The sequence below is a fragment of the Poromitra crassiceps genome (assembly GCF_964638095.1).
Source record: "Poromitra crassiceps genome assembly, chromosome: 27".
Lineage (NCBI taxonomy): Eukaryota > Metazoa > Chordata > Actinopteri > Beryciformes > Melamphaidae > Poromitra > Poromitra crassiceps.
In genome coordinates, this window is record NC_139650.1 from 3,359,609 (window position 1) to 3,385,067 (window position 25,459).

The 25,459-nt window shown below is 44.2% G+C and overlaps 2 protein-coding genes across 5 annotated transcripts; one reads left to right on the forward strand and one right to left on the reverse strand.

The window, feature by feature from the left end:
- Positions 1 to 6,021: 6,021 nt before the first annotated feature.
- Positions 6,022 to 11,456, forward strand: cnpy2 (canopy FGF signaling regulator 2). Of its 4 annotated transcripts, none has more exons than XM_083661792.1 (6): positions 6,022 to 6,106; positions 6,249 to 6,379; positions 6,727 to 6,842; positions 8,627 to 8,824; positions 9,513 to 9,609; positions 10,758 to 11,456. In XM_083661792.1, the coding sequence occupies exons 2-6, from the start codon at positions 6,283 to 6,285 to the stop codon at positions 10,799 to 10,801; spliced, it is 552 nt and encodes a 183-aa protein (XP_083517918.1). In that variant the 5' UTR covers positions 6,022 to 6,106; positions 6,249 to 6,282; the 3' UTR covers positions 10,802 to 11,456. The 4 variants fall into 4 exon arrangements, with proteins under 4 accessions (XP_083517918.1, XP_083517921.1, XP_083517919.1 ...); XM_083661795.1 differs by having other exon boundaries at positions 11,253 to 11,456; XM_083661793.1 differs by having other exon boundaries at positions 6,025 to 6,106; positions 6,276 to 6,379.
- Positions 11,457 to 19,443: 7,987 nt separating this feature from the next.
- On the reverse strand, positions 19,444 to 20,874 carry LOC310798991 (EEF1A lysine methyltransferase 3-like; the record flags this gene model as incomplete). The annotated part of the gene is made up of 3 exons (XM_083661558.1): positions 19,444 to 19,841; positions 20,454 to 20,565; positions 20,713 to 20,874. 3 exons carry the CDS (start codon positions 20,872 to 20,874, stop codon positions 19,444 to 19,446), a joined length of 672 nt encoding a protein of 223 aa, XP_083517684.1.
- Positions 20,875 to 25,459: the final 4,585 nt, after the last annotated feature.

Sequence of the window (25,459 nt, forward strand, 5' to 3'; positions counted from 1 at the left end):
TTATTATATATTTTTTTATATATACCTGTATATATATACTCTGGATTTTACTTTTGAAATTGAATTTCCATCTCAGGTAAGCACAGTTCAGTTCATTTTAAGATGGCATTTACTAATTTATGTTTATATATTTGTTATTAATGTTAGTTATTTTTTAGTTTCTATTCAGTTTTAGTTTAAGTTTATTCTACAAAGTGTTTAATGCATACATTTTAATATCAGTTTAGTTTCAGAATGAATGTTAGGGATTCTGCTCAGCAGATTGCCTTCTTTTGGATGAAGCCAAAATGTACACACGTTTGTGTGCCACAGTGCACTCGGCTATGGGAAGATGTAGGTCTTTCTGATTTCAGACAGATTTCTGTCATTGTATATGTGGAGTTTAGCCAAATTTGGCCATTGGCATTGTGATGCAAACAACGTACATAGGTGACATGATACATACTGAAATATTGATTTGTAAAGTATTGTATCATGGTAACGTTGGGAAGGTGTCCACCATGGCCATGTGATGTCCTGCAGATGATATTCATGGGTGGACCTGGTGATCATTTACCGGGAGTACCAGGGGAGTTTGGAAAGTTTGGCTGTTCTCTTGCTACTTAGTTGATGTTTGAAATGTCAGGGCAATGAGAGTGAAATGTACTCTGCAACAAATTGTGTAAGACATTTATTAGCTTTGCAACACAAAGTGCTTATATTTATGACAACTGCCCCAAATTGTGAAGTGAATATAATAACTTTGCACCACATATCCTTTTGTGCACTTACAATTGGCTAATGAGTTGTGTAATGAGTACACTGGCTAAGCCTGTACAATGAACCGCTCTGTAGTATTCTCCTGGCCAAATACTGAACAACATTGAACATGTAGTCTCATTTCTGTACAGACAACCTCATTGCCTCCTATGCTCACCAATGTGCCTCATTTCTAGTATCTATAGGACACCATTGCCAAATAGGGGAACAAACTAATACAATAATGGCTGTTCGTGGAAAAGACTCCAGTACAGTAGTGTAGTAGATTCAGTAAAACAATCTAATGAATTAGAATCACGATGAGATCATTTGTGAAACTACAGAAAGAAACTGGAAATAGAGACCAGACATGACGATCTTCCAGACTCATCGGCTGCACTGCATCCTCACATCACAGTCCTTACAGGAGGGGATTCCTATTTCCTACGGGAAGTTATGAACAGGATACACAGATAATGAAGGAAATGTGAAGTGTGCATGGCTCAATATGGAATGCAAGGTACAGTAAATAAAAGATGTGGTTAATTCTCGCCGGATAAACATGAGCACTTAACTGTACTGATGGATGGATCATTTTGGTTGAAGAACGTCTGACAGGCGTGCATCTTTGTGTGACCTGGCAACATGCTCTGCCTAATATGCAGCAGAATGCATAGAAAACGTGAGAATCAAGTCAAGTCAAGTTTATTTATATAGCCCTAATTCACAAGCATGTCTCAGAGGGCTTCACAGAAAGTATGTCTAGTTGATTCTAGCTAACACACAGTAACAAGAATATACAGAATAAAGATAACATTTGAACCATTGATAATATAGAAAATATAGAAATGAAGAGAGAGCAGAGGAGAGAGCAGGAGAAGGGGGGAGAGCAGGGTTGTAGTTGAAGTTTTCCCAATAAGTATCGATGACCACATCAGGCTATAATGCATTCCATCTTAAGCCTTCATTGTAGCATCATAATATTGTTGCTTGTTTTAAGAAATGTTATGTTAGAAATGTCATTTTTTATGGAATTGAATCTTGTTTTACTGAGAGAAACAAAGTGTATGAAATGGGGAACAGACAGAGCAGCTGAAAGGTGGAACTATCAAAGACTATTTTCTGACCAAGGCCAGACAAAGTTGTTTTGTATTGTGTTATCAAATTAAATAACGTGCATTATATCTGATTTGATCAGATCTGTTATTTTATGCTGTCTGTTCTTTCTGTTTGGATATTGTGTTTCTTGAATTTTTTTTTTTAAGTGAAATTACCTTTTTAAAATAATTTAGTCTCAAAACAAATATTTCTTGTTTCATTATTGTTTCTTTAAAGCAATGTATGTTGTCATAAAACAAGTGGATTATGATGACAGAAAAGGAAGAGCAAGATGTTCTGCATACCAAATAGGCTAACAACATTTCAATCATGAGAGACCAGTGGGTCAAATTTAACAAGCGAGCTTTATTCACAAATGGCATGGCAACTAATTCTATGGCGTGGCAGCATGGCAACTAATTCTTTGGCGTAATGACTCCGTGGTAAGATGCCTCTCTTCTTGTGGTGAGAGAGGAGGGCATCTGCTCAGACTAGGATAGATAACCCCCCCCCCCCCCCCCCCCGCCGCCATAGGGAATTCTTCAGGAGTCAAGACGTTGGTGGTGGACTGTGGAGGTGGGTGGGGCGAAACACAGCTTCAGAGGATGGGATACGATCAGCCCAGGTACAGCGACCATTGAGGTGAAGGATCAGGGAAAGAGGATGATGACGCGCTGACCATGGCTATATGTACTGCCACGTCATAGCCTCGGCAATGATGTCATTACCGATGTCATATTGACAGGGGCTGATTGGCTATTGAGGATGGGGTGATGAGTCAGGAGGCACACATAACGGATGTCACACTTGGATTACACTTGACTTAAGCTGAGAGCTGATGCCTATTGTGATATGAGGTAACATGACTGGTCCTCATCTTGAAACTAGGTCGAGACCAACATTGAAGTGAGGAAGAAAACTTGGAAATCAGTGTATCAAGGGGCAATCCAGAAACTTCCCTGGATTGCCAAAGCATTATCAAATTTCAGATAAAAAAAAAAGATAAGCCAGATCATATTAATTTTACAATAAAGATAATATATTTACTTAACTTATAAGTAGCCTATATATCCACAAAGGACGTAACAGCATCTATATATGACACAGCAAACTACAACAGAAAATAGATTCTAACCACTCCAGCTGTAACCAAAGCACTGAAGTCTCCAACAGACCAACATTCTGGGGCACATTAGGGTCGATAAACGAACAAACCCTGGTTCATTTGTTCCAAACGAATCAAGCTGAATGCTTAAGAGATACAGTACACACCGAGGCAGGACTGAGCAAAAATAAATGAATACAAACCCATCTCCTGTGCTCAAGTAAAAGTAAGAATGCATGTTTAAAATTTACTCCAGTATAGACAGTTTTAACTTGACAACAATAACAACCGTCACAACCCACCTGAATATCCGGTTTACTTCCTGTATACATAGCTGAGCGCAGGCTGATATTCGGCTCATATTAAATGTTAACGTTAGGCCGTGTCTCCGACAGACACATTAACAAGGTAGCCTATTTCGGTCTTTATGTCTTGTAGTAGTTAGTAGTAGTTGTTGTTGTTGTTGTTAGTTGCCATAACAACCACCCCTGTCGGAAAGACGTGCACACGCTGGGTAGGAAGCGTTGTTGTCCCGGAGGCGATATTCTTTTTTCGGATGATGGCGAAGGCATAACCCGCCCCTTTCTGCCTCTGATTGGCCTAGCGTCAAACTTCCATCCAAACACATTCGCTTGGCTATCCTGCATTACATCTCTTTCTACAGTCTGTGGTCAGACCGTCAAACTCAGTGGGTCAGACTCAGACATACAGCAGTTACGCTTGCTAGCCTGCATGAAAGACGCCAGTGTGTTTATGTTTTTAATATAGTCATATCTATGGTTTATAACGCTGCCACTAATCAGAGGCAGAGAGGGCCAGGGGTGGGTTATGCCTTCGCCGTCATCCAAAAAAAATATCGCTTCCGGTAAGCTAGCTAGCTAGCTAATGTTAGCTGCTGGTTGGTTGGCTAACTAGCGAATGTTAGCCGTTAGCTAACGTTAACACATTAACTAGACAAACACAGACATGCAGAGCTCCAAAAACAGAGCAATTCGTGATTTTGTTACTGTAGTTTCTGCAGAGTAACGTCCATGTCACGGATCTGACGGATAGTGCAGTAACAGTCAGCAGCTATGATAGCGCAGCCAGGGGGGGAGGAAGTCCATATATGGTCCATCCGGTCATGGGTCATAGGACATTACGTCATCATAGGATAACGCGATTGGCTGGCTCAGATCTGTTCAAATCTGAGCCAGCCAATCACGTTGTCCTGCGTTGTTTGAGACGTGTATAAAAGGCGACCGCGGATGGGGGTGGGTGGGGGGAACCAGAGGAGAGGGGGAGAGGGGGGGAGAGGAGAGGAGAGAGGGGGGACCAGGGGGAGAGGAGGGGAGAGGAGAGAGGGGGGACCAGAGGAGGGGAGAGGAGAGAGGGGGGACCAGGGGGAGAGGAGGGGAGAGAGGGGGGACCAGGGGGAGAGGAGGGGAGAGGAGAGAGGGGGGACCAGAGGGGGGAGAGGAGAGAGGGGGGACCAGGGGGAGAGGAGGGGAGAGGAGAGAGGGGAACCAGAGGAGGGGAGAGGAGAGAGGGGGGACCAGGGGGAGAGGAGGGGAGAGAGGGGGGACCAGGGGGAGAGGAGGGGAGAGAGGGGGGACCAGGGGGAGAGGAGGGGAGAGGAGAGAGGGGGGACCAGAGGGGGGAGAGGAGAGAGGGGGGACCAGGGGGAGAGGAGGGGAGAGGAGAGAGGGGGGACCAGAGGAGAGGGGGGGAGAGGAGAGAGGGGAACCAGAGGAGGGGAGAGGAGAGAGGGGGGACCAGGGGGAGAGGAGGGGAGAGGAGAGAGGGGGGACCAGAGGGGAGAGAGGGGGAGAGGAGGGGGGGAACCAGGGGGAGAGGAGAGGAGAGAGGGGGAACCAGAGGAGGGGAGAGGAGAGAGGGGGAACCAGGGGGAGAGGAGAGAGGGGGAGAGGAGGGGGGGAACCAGGGGGGGAGAGGAGAGAGGGGGAACCAGAGGAGAGGAGGGGAGAGGAGAGAGGGGGAACCAGAGGAGAGGAGAGCAGAGGAGGAGAGGAGAAAGGGGGGACCAGAGGGGAGAGGAGAGAGGGGGAACCAGGGGGAGAGGAGGGGAGAGGAGAGAGGGGGGACCAGAGGGGAGAGAGGGGGAGAGGAGAGAGGGGGGACCAGTGGGCGGCCCTGGTAGTGGAAGCGATCATCTTGCTCTATAATGACCAGAATGGATGTTGTTCAAACTGAACATTTATTTCTTCAACATGCTGCAGCAGAAAGGGAGATAAACAGCGGACACTATTTTCGTAGTTAAGCTATGAAGTAGCCTACTTCCCCCCGCAGCATCGTGACATTGAATGAAAGTATAGGCTCGTTTGAGATGACTTCTGGCTCGCCTGGGAAGCAGCCGAGAGCAGCCGAGTGCAGTCAGCAAATTAGAGGCAGAGAGGGGCGGGTCATGCCTTCGCCATCATGGGAAAAAAAAGATTGCGTCCCGGAGCTAGCCTGAGAGGCTAATAAAAGCTACATGTTACAGAGTAAGCTGACTATCAGTACGTTATTGCACGCATAGGCCTATCTTTACATTTAAACGTTTACATAGCAAAAATAGAAATAGAAGTAGGCTATGTCAGTGTTTTCCCCTGAATAGCTGAGAAAGTGGACACTGTCAATAGTTAGCACTGTGAAGCTGATACAATTCAGGTGGCAGTAATGCAACATTTAACATGTTTTTTTCTTAGAATTGTTACGGTTTAGGTTTAAAGTACTAATACTACTTAAATACCATTTTATTTACTATTTTATTAATTTGTATTTCATCCCGTATCTTTATCTTGGGATGCCTTCTTGTTTTCACTTATTTCAATTTATTCTATGTGTATGCCGTTTGCTTTTATTTGTTATAATTATTATAATTTGTTTAGTTGTTTATTTATTCTATACAAACAAAGTTTATTATTTTTTATTATTGGTGGTAGTAGTAGTAGTAGTAGTAGTAGTAGCAGCAGCAGTAGTAGTCATTTGACCCCTCGGCTGTAGGTGTCCTGCCTGGCCGCGGGGGGGCGCTGCCTGTCTCGGTCCCGACTCATTTTCCAGCGTCTCCGTTGCCTACGTCACCACATTTTACCGAGTCGTGCGATGGGACAGCGTGTAACAGTCTATGGTGTAAAGGCATTCTCGTAGCCGTAGGGGTTGTTTAAAACAAACTGGCAGAAAGCGGTAAGTGGAATAAAAAGTTTAACAAGTTGAATGTTGTTCTGTGGCTGCGCATACACGGCTGGCCGGCGGCTGACTACCCGGCGGCATGAAGTGGGTCATACTGACAAGAATGTATGTGGTTCCTGTCCTGTTCCTTGTGAAGCGTCTTACCTGAAATATCTCAGTTCAGACAGAAGATGAGGACAGCGGCTCTCTTGCTGACAGTGTGTGTGGCTTTCTATCTGCTCGCCAGCTCGGCACAGGCCAGGCAGGGACAGGATCTCCAGTGTGGAGGTAAAACTCGTCATCTCTGCCTCTCTCTCCACACACACACACACACACACACACACACACACACACACACACACACACACACACACACACACACACACACACACACACACACACACACACACACACACACACACACACACACACACACACACACACACACACACACACACACACACACACACACACACACACACACACACACACACACACACACACACACACACACACACACACACACACACACACACACACACACACACACACACACACACACACACACACACACACACACACACACAGCGACCCGTTCAGATTTTCAGCCCGTGTGTGTGTCTCCCTGCTCGCAGCATGCAGGGCGCTGGTAGATGAAATGGAGTGGGCGATCTCACAGATTGATCCGAAGAAAATGATCCAGACCGGATCCTTCAGGATCAACCCTGACGGCAGCCAGTCCATCAGAGAGGTGAGGAGAGGGTGGGAGCCACGTAAACAGACAGCACGCACACTTACTGCAGCCTGCTTTGTTTATGAAGGAATGCTGGCTCTGTAGTTCTGCCTCAAATAAAATAAACTGTTTTTTTTCTATTGATTTTTCCACATACAGCTATCATACATAAGGACAAAAATACAATGATAAAACAAAACTATAGTAGTTATCACATGTTACTTATTTAGGAGGCAAAAAATACACATACAAAATACCTTGATAGATAGATAAATAAATAAGAGTAACATTAAAATGATAAATAAAAGTAAAACCATGCAGCCAGCAATATAAAGCACTTTCAATAAGGAGCCATTGGGCAATTTTCTCCATTTGTTTCAATTTTTGTCCCACTGATGATGTCATAGGAGGCATTGTGACATCACTGATGATGTCACCGGTGATGTCATAAGACTGGTGATGTCATAAGTGTTATGTCATGGTGCTCTTATTAAGAGCAAAATCATCTTATGACATAGGCACTGATGGCACCCTATCGTGGGCCGGATCTGGCCCCCAGGCCGCAAGTTGAGTATCACTGTCCTATAGTATTGTTGACCTTCTGTTCTTAAGAATACAAACTCTCAAATGTCAAGAGCTGCACTTCTGGGTTGTATGCAGGATTTGAAACTTAAGGGGTGCACACACACACACCTGCGGCATGTATATATATATATATATATATATATATATATATATATATAGCCTATATATATACAGTATATAGCCTATATACTGTATATGGAACCCCGACTCTCTATGTCCTTCCTTTCCCTATATAGGGAAAGGAAGGACATAGAGAGTCGGGGTTCCAGGGGTGGCAGGGGGAGTGGCTGGGGGGATGTGTTCCTTGGTGGAGGTCTCGGTGTGTGTGTGTGTGTGTGTGTGTGTGTGTAGTGTGTGTGTGTGTGTGTGTGTGTGTGTGTGTGTGTGTGTGTGTGTGTGTGTCATACAGGAATGCATGGAATGAAAAACACATCTCTCAACAACTGACGGGAATACAAATGAAGCTGTTGTAACCATAGATGGTAAAAGAGATTGTAACCCATTCAGAGACCCAAGCAAAGGAAAGACACTGCTCCTAGATTTAATTCAGAAACAGCCCTGACTAATAATACTGGCACACCAGCCATAGGGATCAACAATAAAGAATTGTATGGAAATAAAAGATATAGGGTTTATCTAGCTTGACATTAATAGAGCCCTCAGCACCACAGGAATGAGTCCAGAGGTAGCATGGAAGGCGGAAGTCCCGGACTTCCTGGATCTTATGGGGAAAAGTCAATGGGGTTTTAGAATTGGGATTTCACTTAAATGCATAAAATAAGGTCTGTGGTTAACAAAAGTTTATGGGAGCGGAAATTTGGGTTCAGCAGGATAATTAATCTTCACACTCACTTTTATGACTTTTGAAATGTAAATGTGTTTTTTAACGACATTTTTAGAAAACGCTTCAAAAGGCATAAAAGTGATTCACGTCCGTGAAGATTATCCTGCTGAACCCAAATTACCACTCCATAAACCTTTATTAAGTGAAATCCCCATTCTAAAACCCCATTGACTTTTCCCCGTAAGATCCAGGAAGTCCGGGACTTCTGCCTACAAAAATACGTCATCCCTACGGTACTCATGTGGTTAGGATATTTCAGATTTTCACCCAAATAAATCTCGTAGTGGTTTGCCCAGATGTTCATATTATGAAGGGAAAACCTTGTAAGAGATTCTCCTAAACCCTGCTTCTCTTCTGCCACTTCCCCCACCAGGTTCCTCTGGCCCGCTCGGAGAGGAACCTGATGGAGCTGATGGAGGATGTGTGTGAGAGGATGCAGGACTACGGGGAGCATGCCGACCCCTCCACACACAGGAGGTCCTATGTGCGGGTTACGTCCCGGAGCGGGGAAGCCATGGACCTCGCAGACGCCAAGCTGGACTCTCGAGTTACATCCAGTTTGAAATACACTGTAAGTGTGGAGCTGCAATGATTAGTCCATTAGTTGATGGACAGAAAATGAATCGCCAACTATTTTTATGATCTCTCGTTCCAACTTCATAAATGTGGACATTTTCTGCTTTCTCTAGTCTTCTGTGACCATAAACTGATTATAGTTGGGTTGTGGACTGTTGGTCAGGACAAACGGAGGTCATCTTGGGCTTTGGGGAAAATGTTCGAACACACAGTGTGTGTGTGTGTGTGTGCGCGTGCGCGTGCGTGCACAACTGACTAGCTTATTGGCCCAACTGACATTACTGCATTCACTCCTAAGTGCTGCTGTGCGTCATCATATACTTTAACAGCTTTGTATTATGCTTTTATCTGTATTTTTTGATTAGCTATTGCCAGCTGTACGCCAACACACACACACACACACACACACACACACACACACACACGTGCGCGCCCACACACACACACACACACACACACACACACACACACACTCTCTCTCTCTCTCTCTCTCTCTCTCTCTCTCTCTCTCTCTCTCTCTCTCTCTCTCTCTCTTCTCTCTCTCTCTCTCTCTCTCTCTCTAAAACATCCCTGCACTGCTCCTGAAAATGTACAGTGTTTAGAAGACTGGTAGTCAAACAGTTTGAACATGACATTGACAATGACATTTGTGTACTAACCCCGCCCCCCTTTCTACACTTTAGTGCGAGACCATTGTGGAGCAGAATGAAGATGAAATCATTGAATTCTTCTCCCATGAGACAGATAACGTCAAAGACAAACTTTGCAGTAAGAGGACAGGTACGTACACAGCAGCCCTTTGTCGTGAACCGTATGACTGAAGCTTGTTGTTTAAAATGGCGGTTCTCACCTGGGGGGGCCGTGTCCGCGGGGCGTTTTGAGTGGGTCAGGCGTGTGTGCATGAAAAAAAGTTCTACATGACTCTTTCAGAGGCTGTAGCAGGCTCATTTTTAAAGGTAGGGTCAAGCTACTGGTAGGGTTAGGCAGGGGCGGACTGGGATCATAATTCAGGCCGGGCATTAGATACCAAGCAGGCCAGGCCGATACGGGCCGACGTGTGTGCCGGCGTCCGAAGGGCGCCGGCGAAAAATTTGGGGCGTTTGAAGCTCAATTTGGGCCGTTTGAAGCCCAATTTGGGTCGTTTAAAGCCAGATTTGGGCTGTTTGAAGCCCGATTTGGGCCGTTTGAAGCCCAATTTGGGCCGTTTGAAGCCCAATTTGGGCTAAATAAAATTAAAATAAATTTGCAAAAAAAAAAAAAATTTTTTTTTTTTTTTGGGCAGGCCAGGCCAGGCCAGGCCACCGGGCATTTGCCCGACGTGCCCGATTATGCAGTCCGCCACTGGGGTTAGGTATGGCTGGAAAGCTGAGACTCTTGTGGATCCAATGAGCCCAACTGTATTCATGTGTGATGATGTTGGTCCCCATAGTAGCCATTTCATTGTAGTGAGACCTTTTTTCTAAACTTGACCTCACTGTATAGAGAATGACCTATTGTGACCTCTAGGATCATCACAGCCTCATGAAATGTTACAACCAAACTAGAGACCCAGGGCATTCAGAAAAGAGCATAACTTATATAACTGTATACCAGCAATTCAAGATAAGTCTGAATTTTTTTATTTAATTCAAGAAAATTCTCCTTTTTATTTCATATTTCATACAGTTGAATTTAGATTATTGAAACTTGATGAGCATCATCACTCACCAGTTTAAACTTGTTTAAAAACATATATAGGCCTAAAAAAATAAAAATCTGAATTTCTTTGACTTAATGATGAAGTAAAAATGTGGGTTATGAGGCTAGACCAGTTGAGAACCACTGCAAAATGTCAATTTATACACAATATAACAAACTAAAATCTGGAATGACTGTGTGCGGTAACCGAGTTATAATTCACTGTTTTCATGTCGTGTATATTCTAACAGACCTCTGTGACCACGCTCTGAAAATGGCACATGACGAACTTTGATGTCCGCCGTCTCCTCCCCAGCTGAAATGGGGCTGCTGGGTATTGTAGTATTGAGTTGTCACTTATCACAGTTTTACGCCATGGTAGTGGTGTATGAAGGCATTTATGTTGCAAAACCCAAGAGTCTCAAGTAAGAAAGTGAAAGTCCACCTGAAAATTGAATCCATGTTATTCCTGTGGTCATGAAGAATTATGCTCAGATTCATGCATGTGGAAGAAGTCTCTCCCAAAGCTAGAGAAGATGGTGCTGATAGACTGTGATATTATACGTAGACACTGTGTGTTGTGTCACAGTTTTTAACATTCACCATTATTAATTAAATGGTCCAAGATCACAGCAATAACTAAAGCAAATTCTATTTTAGGGTGTCGCTTTCCTTTTTATCATGCAGCCCCACTAGAGGGTGTTGTAGTCCACCATCTGAACGTGTTCTCTGTTATGACAATCCAGGTGAAAGTACTGTGGGATAGGCCTACACTGTTGGAAAATCCTCATGCTGTACTGTTGATGTGGAAAGGTCAAGAGGTATTTTTCAATCATTTATTTTAGAATGTGTGGAAAAAGACTGACTTATTGTCTCATGTGAATATTCTCCTGAAACGTCCAGTTTTTTGTAATACATTTTGTAAGGTTTCTGCATCTGTTTTGTCTGACATCAATGGAAATATATTTGTACAACATCAAGATGAGTTTAGTTTCCAATTTCTAAACCAATATCCCTCACTTGCACAGAGCGGCTTTGTGTTTTCATTCTTGCACATTTTTCTTTGTTTTTTTTATTAATAAAAACAGTTATGGTGGATGCCTACTGTACTGTATGTACAACCAATTAAGGCTCCACGTAAATATAGGTGAACAAGTAATGAATTTGTGGATTTTTGCAACATTGTTCATTATGCTGATGTTGCTATTAAAGTGTCTAATTTGGGCAATCTTGACAAAGTATTTGGAAGAGAAGATTAGGAAGAAAAAGAAGAAGTTGATGTCAAGCAAGCAGCATTGTCGGACTCTTCCATATGAAAAGAATCCAACAATTTAAACATTGGAAATCACTGCTTGCAGTTATCCACCACATTTATTTATTTAACATACTTATGATACAGAGGAGTTGCTTGATTTCGCCAGAAAAATCACCACAGCATTAAATCACACCAACTAACTAAATACATGTTTTATTACATCTTATTTCCATAATGTCACAACTAAGTAATATTTGAACAACTATATTCTGTAATAGCAGATTAAGAGAGGTTAAAATCTATGATGAGCTGATTTACAAATAGTAGTCTTTTAAAATAGCTTTTAGTTTATTTAGATATTGTGTAGAGATGATGCAGAAACAGAAAAACGGAAAGTGAAAACGGCATTAGACTCTGTTAGAATGGCAGTATTAAATTACAAGTCTAAATGGTATGTTGTTACATGGTGAGTTATTATCCCCTTTGAACAAATCAACAAATATTGAACCAGCAGAAGTGATTTGGACAATGTATTAGGTGGTCATCTCCCCAGAGCTTTCTGTTTCCTTGGTTTCTGTCTGGGTAATAATATTCTCTTCCTCAACCAGGCATGCCTCACTCTGGCAAGACTTGTCCGCACCTCTCTCATCCTCTCCTTCAACTACAGCATCGGCCTTTACGTTCTCACAGCAACTCAGTCTCTGTTCTTCGGCCACGTGAAGCTCCACATCGCACGCTGTCTCCTTTTCGTTCTCGTCCTCGCTCTCTGTCTCGCTGTCCGTGGCAGCATCAACTGTCTCATCCTCGCTGTCTGTCTCGCTGTCCGCGGCAGCATCAACTGTCCTTTCAGAGCCGTGGCTGCTTGTGCTGCTGCAGGACAGTGTGTCTTCTTCGAGACGTCCACATGGCTCTTCGTGACATGTATCCTGCTGTCTGAGTCCCATCTCTATGTCCTCAGCACTTTTGTCCTTCAGAACCTCTAGTTTCCCCGGTTCGTCCGAGACGAGCTTTTCCCCAGTTTCACTGCTGCTGTCAGTTGGGGAAGACACGGTCGCCTCATTAAGTCCCTCACCACAATGAAACATTACATCCTCTGCTTTCAAATCTACTGCCTCTCCTACACTAACACTCTCTGGATCCCACAACTCGCTCACTTCCTCCTCTTCATTCTCGGAGTCAGGTGCTGTATGTTTCCTAATGCGATTTACCGCATCCCACAGGGACTTGGGATATTGGGACTTTTCTGTGTGTACAGTCGACGGGGGGAACCCGGGGGAAACGCGTCCACTTTCTTCTTGAGGAGGTGTGGAGCTGGAGGGCAAGGACAGGGCTGATTCAGAGGGAGGGGGAGATGGGAGATGAAGGGCTGGTTTGTGAGAGTCCAGATGAGGAGCGAGGGAGCTTTCTGTGATGCCACAGGGAAAGGTTCCAGGATGAAGAGCGGCGGCGTTAGCTGAAGGACCGAGTGAAGGCATCTCTGGATGAGGGGCTGTGTCAGCTGAAGGACAGAGTGAAGGCATCTCTGGACGAGGAGCTGGCTCTATGTTGGACTCGTTTGGTTCTTGTGGCTGGGAGGGTGACGGCGTGACATCCAAAGCAAACGGAGACATTTCACAATGTGGTGTGTCTGAGGGTGGCTGTGGTGTGTCTGAGGGTGGCTGTGGAGCAGAATTTGACACAGTGGGCGATTCATTATCCTGCAAAAATGTGGCCTCTGTTTGAGATTGACCGTCAGTCGAATGTTCTTTGGTTATCTTCGATGCTTGTTCCCAAAGGTGCGTAACTTCGTCATTGGCTTCTTTTGCTGATTGCTCTTTACTCCCGTTTACACAAACGGCATCCTCAGTTTGGACAGACTCTCCTTCCTGCTGTGGCACCGGCTCCTCTGTCACACCTTTGGAGAGCTGCTCAATGGTATCACTGATCTCATTGTCTGTCAGCTGTGATGTTTCAGGTTCCCCATTCGGGGCCTCACAGTCTTGAGGTGGAGAAGAGCTACGGGACGAGGGTGCAGTCGATTCAGGGGGGAGGAGAGATGGCAGGGATGGCCCGTGAGATTCCAGGTGAGGAAAGGGTGACGTTTCTGAAATGAGAGGGCTTTCGTGATGAGGAACTAGGTTAGCTAATGAAGGGAGCGAATCCAACTCAGGCTCAGGGCCTTCTTCTGCGTCTGACTCGGGAACATGCGACGGAGATGTACGCTGGGAGGGTGAGAGCATGACATCAGGTCCGGTGCAGTCTAGGGAGTCTGAAGGTGAGTGCGGAGAAAAATGAGAGTCTGCGGGTGGGCTGAGACACTGAGAGGGATCTTGAGGGTCAGCATCTTCATCATCGAGTTGATTGTTTTCTCCCTGACTCTGTTCACTTCTGACTTCATTAGGCTCTTCAATTTCCGTTAAAGAGTTGGCATCTGCCTCCGGTTGGCATTCAATAGCATTTCCTTCTAATATATTCACTGTCTGTTCCCGAAGACCTGCAAAATCCTCACTACCTTCATCGTCTAACGGATCTTGAGTGTCATCAGTCTCTTTCAAACAAGCAGCAACCTCAGTTTGGACAAAATCTGCTTCTTGCTGTGGCACTGCCTCCCCTGCCATGTCTCCTGAGAGGTGCTCAATGTCTTTCAGCTGAGGTGATTCAGCCTCCTCATCCTGGTCCTCAACACATGAGTCACATAAGGATGTAACATCTTCAGTTTGTTGTTCAATGACAGACTCAAGCAGAGGGATCCCTAGGATTCTTTCAGCCCGCTCCTCCATGGTCTCCCTTTCAGAAACTGAAAGTGAGGGCAAGCAGGGGGCAGAGAATTGACTTTCCTCGTTAGTCTGTAGAAGTTCTTCTGCCGCCCCGAGATCTGTCTCTGATTCAGTGTCAGGCCTTTCATTCATCAGTAAGGGGTTTATCTGGGTTGACGCTTCTGTGTTTTGGTCAGTTGTCACAACCTGATTGATTTGTTCATTTGATTGGATGGATTCAGAAGGGGTGGTTGATTGATTATCAAGAGGACTGTGTTCAGTGTACGCTGAGGAGCACAGGTAGTTAACATGCTCTTTCTTAGGAGATGGAATCAGCTCCATTCTGACTACAACGCAGGTCGTGTCAATAACCAGAAGACCGCAGCCGTCCTCGGATTCTGTGTCATTCTTGATCTCTAATCTCCTAACTTCGATGTCAATGGGGTGACCACCAATTTTTGGATTATTTTCTCTGTTGAGCAGACCCCCTGATTCGCCTCCCTCACTGTTTGCTTTCAAACCAGAGGAAGAACTCTCATTTTCAACCCTGTCTGTGAAGCTAGGCTGCCTCCACAAGGGGTATTTGGCTGTTACAGGATGCACTGTCTGAGCAACATGCCTCCTGAATGTAAGATCTGTATCATCTGGCTCTGTTTTGTTTATCAGATTAGAACTTCCAAGCATCTCCTTTCTGCAAGCAGCTGCTTGTTCGCTTCCCACCAAAGTTGGTGCCCCGTTCTGTTTGGCTTTGAGATTTCTGGGACTAGAGGGCTGGGCAGGGGAACTTGACTTCTCTGTGAGTGTTTGCACTCTGAAGTCCACCTCATCTGCAAGCTTGTGTATTTTGTTCATGTCATCAGAGTCCCTCAGACTGCTCGAAACCTCTCCTAATTCTGTGCTTTGAACATTTGTTTGTGTGGTGTAAAGTGGAAAAGACGAGCTTTCTGTCGAGCCACTTATTCGAGACACCAGGCAAAATATAGTCTTCCCACCTGGCTTTTTATTAGATTTGAATTTCCTTCCTTCAATCACCTTTGAGGATATGTCCTCATTTATGTTTGTGTTCTGATCTCCTTGCATTGTTGTTCGCTGTTGCATGAATGGTTGCATCTGCATGTTCTGGGTATCAATAAGACTGCCTGTCCATAAAGCATCTGTTGCCGGTCTTTGATGCTTGTGTCCTTCAAACTCTGCGAAGGTGCTTTGCCTCCACTCCTCTTTTATCAAATCTTCCTTCTCTCTTCCCCTCTCATCCTGCAACTCTTTAGCGACATCCTGATTTCTCGGTGTGGCCTGTGGACAATATGAATGTCTCTTACCTTCCTGCTCCCAACTGGTGGAGTATCTGTAACAGTGGGGCGTTACAGGTGAAACTTTATGTGGACTATTATAAGGAGGAGGTGCGGTATAGCCAGGGGGTTGGCTAAACATCCTCCTTTGGTAGCATGTCTTTTCCTTGGTGTCTGATATGTAGCATGTATCAGGGACAGGTGGTTGTGGTGGACAGTGAGTCTGCCGTTGGCCCCCTCTCTCCCACTGTCCTAACTCTCTGTTTGCAGAGAATCTGCTTTGATGCGGCGCTGCCACTCGAGGAACTGTTGCACTCCTGCGGTCCCTCTCCAGCAGGCCCGGGGGAGCCCCCCTCAACTCCACCTCCATACGCCTCCTCCTCGGAAGTGAATGGCTGTAGCGAGCCGCCCATGCCTCCAACTCCCGATAGCTGCTGCTGTCGCTCACACTCCTCTTGGAGACGTCCCTTCTGTAGCGGACGGGACTGCAGGGCTCCCACCTCCTCTGCCATCCCTCCCTCGGCATTCCTCTCTCGCTGTCCCTGGCTGCTCGCTGAGCTCCTCCTGCCAGCCACTCTCTCCCCCTGTTTTCTTGAGGTGGGTATTCTGCATAGTCCTGGGACGGTTGAGCGTGACCGTCCAGAATAAAAGGGAAGTGAGAAGTGGGGTTTGTTAGTTCTGGTGCCGTCCAGTTGGTGTAATCCTGTAGAGCCCCTCCGGTTCTGGATCGTGGTACAGTCCAGCAGTTGGACTCCCTGCCTCGATCTTGCTGCTCACAACCATACAATGGATAATGTGCCACCTGATGTTTGTCATGATAGCTGTGGGTAAAATGGCAGATAATAATGTTTATCAAATAGGAATAAACATTTTCAGCCAAGCTATCTTTCACATCACAGTTTATTTGCTATTAGAAAATCTTTAATAACTTGTTCTCTTTTTGGGAGAACTTTCTGCTTTTTTGCCTTACAAGCACAGCAAAATGGAAACATCCAATGAATAGGTTGCCAGCCATCCAACAGCCCTAGCAGGCAAACAGAATATATTGACTGAAACAGATTTTATAATGCTGAACTCACACGTGTGAACAGTTTCGTCCAGGAACGGTACCAAATTTGGCATATAGAGGCGATTGACCCTGATTCTCAGCCCAGAACTCCATCACTTGGTCTGGCACACAGTTCTGAAACATGATGGGGAGAAAAGGAGTAGGCGGCCTACATGTTATTTGTGTCTTTCCATTAGCTGTTCTATGCATTTTATTCCACTTGAAAATGTGATAGAAATGTAGATTCCCTAAATGGAAAACACTTTTTACAAATATTTCACCAGCAACTAACACCAATGGTATAAATTTAGCTCAAATTCTTATACAAATTTAGAAACAATGTTTATAACACATACCTTTTAAATTGCTATTTCCAGGTTATCGTCCTTGCTGCTGCTGAGAGCTCATGAGGTCTAGCGAGGTCCAAGCAGGACAACTTGTTTTAAAACGACAATGTTTTTCAGTCCCCCTCCCACTCCACTTGCACTACGCACTCTCACTCCCCTGTCACTATAAGGCCGTCCTCCTCTCATCCAAAGCCAATTTGCCCAGTCAAAATGCCACAGAGGAAGTATTCAATCAATTCTTTATATATATATATATATATATATATTTTGTAGCTACATCATCGGTCATACAAGGCCATGCAGATGGCAGAATAGGAATCATAATTTACCATGTATAAAGCTGGAACATGGATTTATTAGTTCAGCAGACAAGCCAAATTTGACACAATTCTCAAATGCTTGCCAATTGACAAGACAATTGTTTGTTTGCTTTTTGACATGAATGTATTGATTGAAAATAACTTTGGGAGTCAGTCTAATAATTAGAGAGTACCATATTTAATATCAAAGTAAATTACGGATCATATGCACACACTGTTTTGTTATAATTTGAGATTCAAGGTTATAAACCAAAGAACATAAAAACCGTTTTTAAATAAAGCAAATTATGTTAAAACTGTAAATTACAATGCCTGTTACCCGGATGTTTTCTTGTCCATGCAAAAGATGACTGGGGTAGAGTATTCTACTCCAGTCATCTACTCAAGGCAACATCCAGTCAGTCAGCATCACCACCATTTAGCGACATGCCGTATGTAGCCTACGTTTTTCGTAACTTATTGATATTAACCCAAATGATGGTTAATATCAATGAAATAAATGATGATGCACTTTGCATGACACTTTGCGGTGGGACGGCTGGACTTGGTGGGCAGCAGACTCTGCATGTAGATAGGGATCTGTTGTTTTGTCTGCTGAATTGTGGCAGAGAGGAGAGCTGGAGAGTGGACGGGGCGTCTCCCTTTCTTTGAAACTCTCCAGCGTAACAAACAGGCTTTCCTTTCTGAACAGAAACTCTGTACATCAGCAGAGCGCAGCAGAGAGGGGATGAGGTACACAGACAGTGGGCTGGAGGCAGCGCAATTTGTTGATGTTGACAGAATTGCTGTGGATGGAATGATCTCTATCACGATGATCAAACTCCCCAATCATTTAGTATTATTATTACTACTACTACTACTACTACTACTACTACTACTATTATTTGATAAAAGAATTAGAAAGTTTTATTAATCCCCAGTGAGGAAACTAATTTGCCACCAAAGCGACACATACAGCTGGCAACAATAGCATCAATCAATGACAGACAGTAGATAATAGTCACAGTACACAGAAAAAATAAAATAACAACTAAAAATAAGTGTATTGCTATAATTGCTTACACCAGTGATTCACAACCTTTTTTTATATAAGGGACCCCCAATTGAGTCCACACTAGGCCCACAGATGTGGGCATTTAATGAGATTGTTTTCTCTGCAAATCTGAGAAGATTTTTTTTATTGTTATGATTTTGTTCAATGGGGCTTCTGGGTAGTGTAGCGGTAAAAGCATTCGCCTACTACAGCAGAGAGACCCGGGTTCAATTCCTGGTAGCGGTACCTCCAGCTTCAACATTTCTACAGACAGAATTGGCCGTGTCTGTGGGTGGGAAGCCGGTGGGGTACACGATAATGTAACGCTACAGACAGAATGCTCAGACTTTTTCACCAGAGTGGACTGGTACAACCATCTCAGTTAAAAAGCTTGCGATGTCTTTATTTTCTATCATCATAAAAAAAACAAAAAAACATTTACGCTTTAAAAGTCATAAAAGTGGTCCTCGTCTGTGAAGATTATCCTGCTGAACACAAATTACCACTCCCATAAACTTTTGTTAACCACAGAGACCTTATTTCATACATTTAAAATCTAAAATCCCATAGCCTTTTCCCCTTATGAACCAACATGGTGGCGATTTGATACTTCCGACTCATTCCTGCGGTACTCTATATCCGTCATTGGGCCAAAATGTTATGTCTTTACAATGTAACAACTCGTGGGAATTTGTGCCAACGCAGAAACCTCAGGAAGTGTTCCCAGTTAAGTGTTCTGGACTGACTGAGTGACTGACACACTCTAAATTGCCTCCTTATGACCACGGCTCCACTAGCGGGCCCCGTGGTAAAAAGTGGCACCTGAGAGACCGGAGGCACAGCTTGTGATCTGGGATTACAAAAATGAATCCCAAGTCCCAGCGGCACAGGTCACAGGTGAAGCCGGCTGTCACTGCTCTCTCCTCAGAGAAGCCTTGTAGATGTTAATGTTCTGCTTGGCATCACGGTGCGCCAGCTCCACATTAAATCTACTTGGCAGGTTCTCTTCATAGAACCCGGGCGTCCCGTGCTCTCGTCGCATCTTGGAGGAAAGATAGACCACGGCGCCGCTCTTGCACAGATGAACCAGCGTGTCCAGTAGAAGCGGGTACGTCTCGGACAGGTAGACGATGTCTGCGCCCAGCACCAGATCCCAGTCTGAGGGGAAGCTGAGCTGGTCCTCGCCCCAGGACAGAGGGAGGACGGCCGGAGGGACGGAGGGCCAACCGCTGCACGGCATGTTGGCGGAGACATTGCTCTCCAGCTGTGGGATAGCCAGAGGAAGGTCTGTAAGGGTCACTTCTGCTCCTGAAACAAGAGAGGTCAAGGTTATTTCAATGCATTCATATTGTCATGTGTAACTTCTTTAACATTCTTGAAACTCTACATTGAAGGAGATAGATAGATATATTTAGATAGATAGATAGACAGACGGATAGATAGGCAGATAGATAGATAGATAGATAGATAGATAGATAGATAGATAGATAGATAGATATAGATATAGATACATAGATAGACAGACAGACAGACACCATGCACATTATTCAGGTGACCATGATTGTAAATGTAATTTTCCAGTAGGTGCTGTGGTAAGGTCAAGATACTGTAGTGTCCCACGTGGAGGGCACTTTTTCTTTTGTTGTTTTTGCTGTTGTAATGTTCTGTGTCTTCTTGTACTGTATGTTGTGTTTGTTTTGTTGTTGTTGTTTTTGCCCTCTACTGCAAAGCAAATTTCCCCCTCAAGGGACAATAAAGATCACTGAGTCTCTTACAACAGCCCACAGGCACAGCCCATAGTGTATTAGAGTAAAAAAAAAAAAAACGTTTTATTATGATTGTCAAAGCCAGTGACAAATGATATGCCTACTGTGAGGTGTTGATTTTCATGTAATTTTGCATGGGTGAGAATGAACATACCCAGGCGCGCTGCCAAAATGCCAACAACACCAGTCCCAGCGCCAAGCTCGATGATGCGCTTTCCTCCCACGTCCAGTGACTGCTGCTCGAAATAACGACACAGATGCAAAGCCTACACGCACGCACGCACACGCACACACACACACACACACACACACACACACAGTCAAAACCCCACATTTCAAAGGACGTGGTCGGGCAATCAATATATTTAAATTCAAGAGGGAGTCGATTGCGATTTTGTTGTTGCAATGCTTACAGCGTCCCAGACAGGCGCAGCCACGCCGAGGTTGGCACTGAACACCTGGCTGATCTTCAGCTCCTGACCGATGAATGTATACACGTTCTCTTCAGAGAATGTGTCTGCAAACAGACCGTCGTCAGCAGGAAACAGGCCGTCTTCATCCCCGCTACAAGTCATGGTGAAAATACTAAAAGCACAATCCCTTAACTATCCTATCCAAGCGCTACAATACTGCCACGTGTGTAACGTTACCTCGGGTTTGCAGCAGCCAGCCAGTTACGTTCCAGGTCAAGATAGCGATAGGTTTAGTTTGGACGACTAGTAGCCTAACGTTATCTTTAGTAGTAGCCTACTTATTACTTAACAACTAAATAATCTAGGAATGGAAAACATAGTCGTAGCTAAGGGGGGGGCAGTTTATAAGCTTTGTTAAAAAAATTAGCTGCTACTAAAGTGTACTGTAAATAATCCACCCTCTAATTCGGAATGGGGGATTTTAATTTGAAATTGGTGTCTTCTTCCGGGTTAAATGCGGATGTTTTTTTTCGTGCCGCAAACACTCTCTGGGTATTGTGGTGGTTTGTTGAAGCTCTCAAGCAAACGTTCTTGCAGTAGCGTATTTCCCGGTTATAGCTACTTTCAGAAGTTTCATTTACAAACTGGAGACTCATATGTGCGGATATTATCACGAATATATGAAGTGGAACCGGGCTCCGTTAACTCAGAGGAAGAAGAAGACTCAATTGACTCACTCCGATGAATCGCTTAGCTAAGCTGTGAAGCTAACGTTAGCTGTGAAGCTATTGGAGCTTTGGGGGATACAGTTTGTCACAGTTCAGGAGGAAAAGTTCCTGTCAGTCACTGTTTGAAAATGAAAATGAAAATGTCTTAAGTCCAGAAGCTGAGAGCGGTGGTGAAGCAGCGCCTAACTGCGGCTATTGAAGACATAATTGGGCTGTTTGAAAGAACAATTGCAGAGTACGAGGAGGAAGCTACTCGTTCAAAGGCGGAGATCGACCGACAAGGAAAACTGCTGGACGCTGTGCGCTTACACATCAGAGAAACCTTGCCTCCAGACATCCAGCAGCTGTTGGTAATCCCAGGAGGACCCAGAGCGCCCAAACATTAAACAGGAACAGGAGGAAATCTGGACCAGCTTCAGGAGGACCCAGAGCCCCCACACATTAAAGAGGAACAGGAGGAATTCTGGAGCAGTCAGGAGGGAGAACAGCTTCAGGAGGACCCAGAGCCCCCACACATTAAACAGGAACAGGAGGAACTCTGGAGCAGTCAGGAGGGAGAGCAGCTTCAGGAGGACCCAGAGCCCCCACACATTGAAGAGGAGCAGGAGGAACTCTGCATCAGTCAGGGGGGAGAGCAGCTTCAAGGGCTGGAGGAGGCTGATATCACCAAATTCCCGTTCTCTGCTGTCCCTGTGAAGAGTGAAGATGAGGAAGAGATACCTCAGTCCTCACAGCTTCATCAAAGCCAAACTGAGGAAAACAGAGAGGCAGAGCCTCTAGCCAGCTGCTCAACTGAACAGATGAAAACAGAAGCTGATGGAGAGGACTGTGGAGTATCAGAACCAGCCAATAACTTAGCTCCAGCTACTGCAGCTAGTAGTTTACAACCAGCTAGGGATGACAAGACTTCAGACTCTGCTGAACCTGAGACTGAAGACAGTGATGAAGAATGGATGGAAACTAGTGAACCCCAGTCAGGTTTAAACTCTCAGAGAAACAGTGAAGTTCTTGGGAAGAAACGCTTGAGTCGTTCAGTTTGTAGTCAAAGTGTTTGTAATGAAGCACACTTGAAGACACACATGATAATCCACACAGGTGAGAAACCATTTAATTGCTCTGTCTGTGGTAAAGGTGTTAGTCGTAAAAGGGACTTGAAGAGACACATGATAGTCCACACAGGTGAGAAAAATGTTAATTGCTCAGTCTGTGGTAAAGGTTTTGGTAAAAAAGGAGACTTGAAGAGACACATGATAATCCACACAGGTGAGAAAACATTTAATTGCTCTGTCTGTGGTAAAGGTGTTAGTCGTAAAAGGGACTTGAAGAGACACATGATAGTCCACACAGGTGAGAAAAATGTAAATTGCTCAGTCCGTGGTAAAGGTTTTGGTCATAAAGGACACTTGAAGTCACACATGATAGTCCACACAGGAGATAAACAATTTAATTGTTCACTCTGTGGTAAAGGTTTTGGTAAAAAAGGAGACTTGAAGAGACACATGATAATCCACACAGGAGATAAACAATTTAATTGTTCACTCTGTGGTAAAGGTTTTGGTCAAAAAGCATCCTTGAAGTCACACATGGTAGTCCACACAGGAGATAAACAATTTAATTGTTCAGTCTGTGGTAAAGGTTTTGGTCAAAAATCAAACTTGAAAACACACATGATAATCCACACAGGAGAGAAACAATTTATTTGCTCAGTCTGTGGTAAAGGTTTTGGTCATAAATCAACCTTGAAAACACACATGATATTCCACACAGGGGAGAAACAATTTATGTGCTCAGTCTGTGGTAAATGTTTTGGTCATAAATCAAAGTTGAAGATACACATGATAATCCACACAGGAGAGAAAAAATTTATTTGCTCAGTCTGTGGTAAAGGTTTTGGTCATAAATCAACCTTGAAACCACACATGATAGTCCACACAGGGGAGAAACAATTTATTTGCTCAGTCTGTGGTAAATGTTTTGGTCGTAAAGGATGCTTGAAGACACACATGATAGTCCACACAGGAGATAAACAATTTATTTGCTCAGTCTGTGGTAAAGGTTTTGGTATAAAAGGATCCTTGAAGTCACACATGATAATCCACACAGGGGAGAAACAATTTAATTGTTCAGTCTGTGGTAAAGGTTTTGGCCATAAATCAAACTTGAAGACACACATGATAATCCACACAGGAGAGAAACAATTTAATTGCTCTGTCTGTGGTAAAGGATTTGGTCAAAAAAAAGGTTTTACGGAACACATGATGATCCACACAGGCGAGAAACCATTTCATTGCTTAGTCTGTGGTAAAGGTTTTGGTCGTAAACGAGCCTTGAAGAGACACATGATAGTCCACACAGGTGAGAAACAATTTATTTGCTCAGTCTGTGGTAAAGGTTTTGGTCAAAAAGGATCCTTGAAGACACATATGATAGTCCACACAGGAGAGACAATTTAATTGTTCAGTCTATGGTAAAGGTTTTTGTCAAAAAGGACACTTGAAGACACACATGATAATCCACACAGGAGAGTAAATATTTAATTGCTATCTGTGGTGGAGGGGGGGTTTAAATGTTTATATGCATGCAAGTAGGCCTATGTACTGTGTGTGTGTTGTGTAGTGCTTTGTTGCGTTATCCAGTGTTTATGTATCACACAAAAGATACTTCACACTATCACAGAATTGCTACCTGTGCTAAAAGTGTTGTGTGTTGGCCTGTTTTCTTTTCTTGTCTCAACTTGAGACAAGTTTCCTGGGGCCCCTTTCCGGATTCAGCCGCTGTAGGCTGTCTTCTTCCGGCGTTGTTGTTGTGAATACAGAATCTGGCGTAGCTAGCGTGAAAAATGCACGCCAAATGGGATCATCAGAAAAGGGTCTAGCTTGACAATGCAAGTCAAATAGGATCATCCACTGACCCATCTGTTATTATGTTAAGGGAAGGTGCTGTGTGTTGATTGTACCAATAAACACATTACAAATCTGAGCCTGAGGCGTCCAAGGACCCGCGATTCTGTTTGTGTCTGATCGTCTGGGCTGATTACTGGTGAGTGTGACTGACAGGCAACGTTAGCGTTACTTTAGCCAGTTGGCCACAGTAGCTAGGCTACCTCAGGCAGTAATTACAACTGTACGTTACTAGTAGTGACTTTCTAATATTGGCACTAGTAGCGATATTCACCTGCAATATAAACTTTTGTCCATATGTCCATACACAATTTCGATTCTTGACAGCCGCAGACTGTAGCTGGGCAAGCTGGCTGTAATGAACTCTAGACAACATTATCTACTTACCTTCTCATACAGTAACGTTAGCACCCAGGCTTTTGTCTGAATCCTTGTGTGCTCAGAGTAATATTACACATCAGTAAGAAGGAAACTGAATAACATTGTATTCAGTCCGGCTCCTCCTTGCTGTTGTGTAGCCTACTCCCAGTGGACAGGAGGTTCTGCAGCTGCATGTAGTTTTACACTAGAGATATTCATTTAGTCACGCACTTAGCCGACGCTGTTATCCAGAATGATATACGGTAGGTAACAACACTAAATTATTATATCACCAAAATTATAAATATTTTAAATATTTTTGTAATGCCCATGCATTCCAGTGTCCTCGACCATGTGTAATAAAACTTGAAATATTAATACAGGTAATAATAAGCATGGTCAAGTGGCTGCATTCTATAAACGTAGCTACTGAATGAATGCTTGTCATACGATTGGTATTCAGGTAAGACGTTTTTTTGCCATCTGGTAGGTATGCACCAGATATGGGTTAGATCAGCATGTCCAGGGCCAGGCTGACCACATGACTTCTGCTGACCAGGCAGCAGCAGAGGGTGAGCTGAGCACAGCATGTCTGCTGATGAAGACAGGCTTTTCTTCTGTCCCAGGCCCAGTCAGAGCAGAACTAACCGCATGTGTTCCATGGTTATTACAGCTGAAGGTGAAACAATTTGCTACAAAGAGATCACTCCCTGGCCCAATTTAACCAACAAGTGCTGCAGTTAAAAAGACACAAAATAC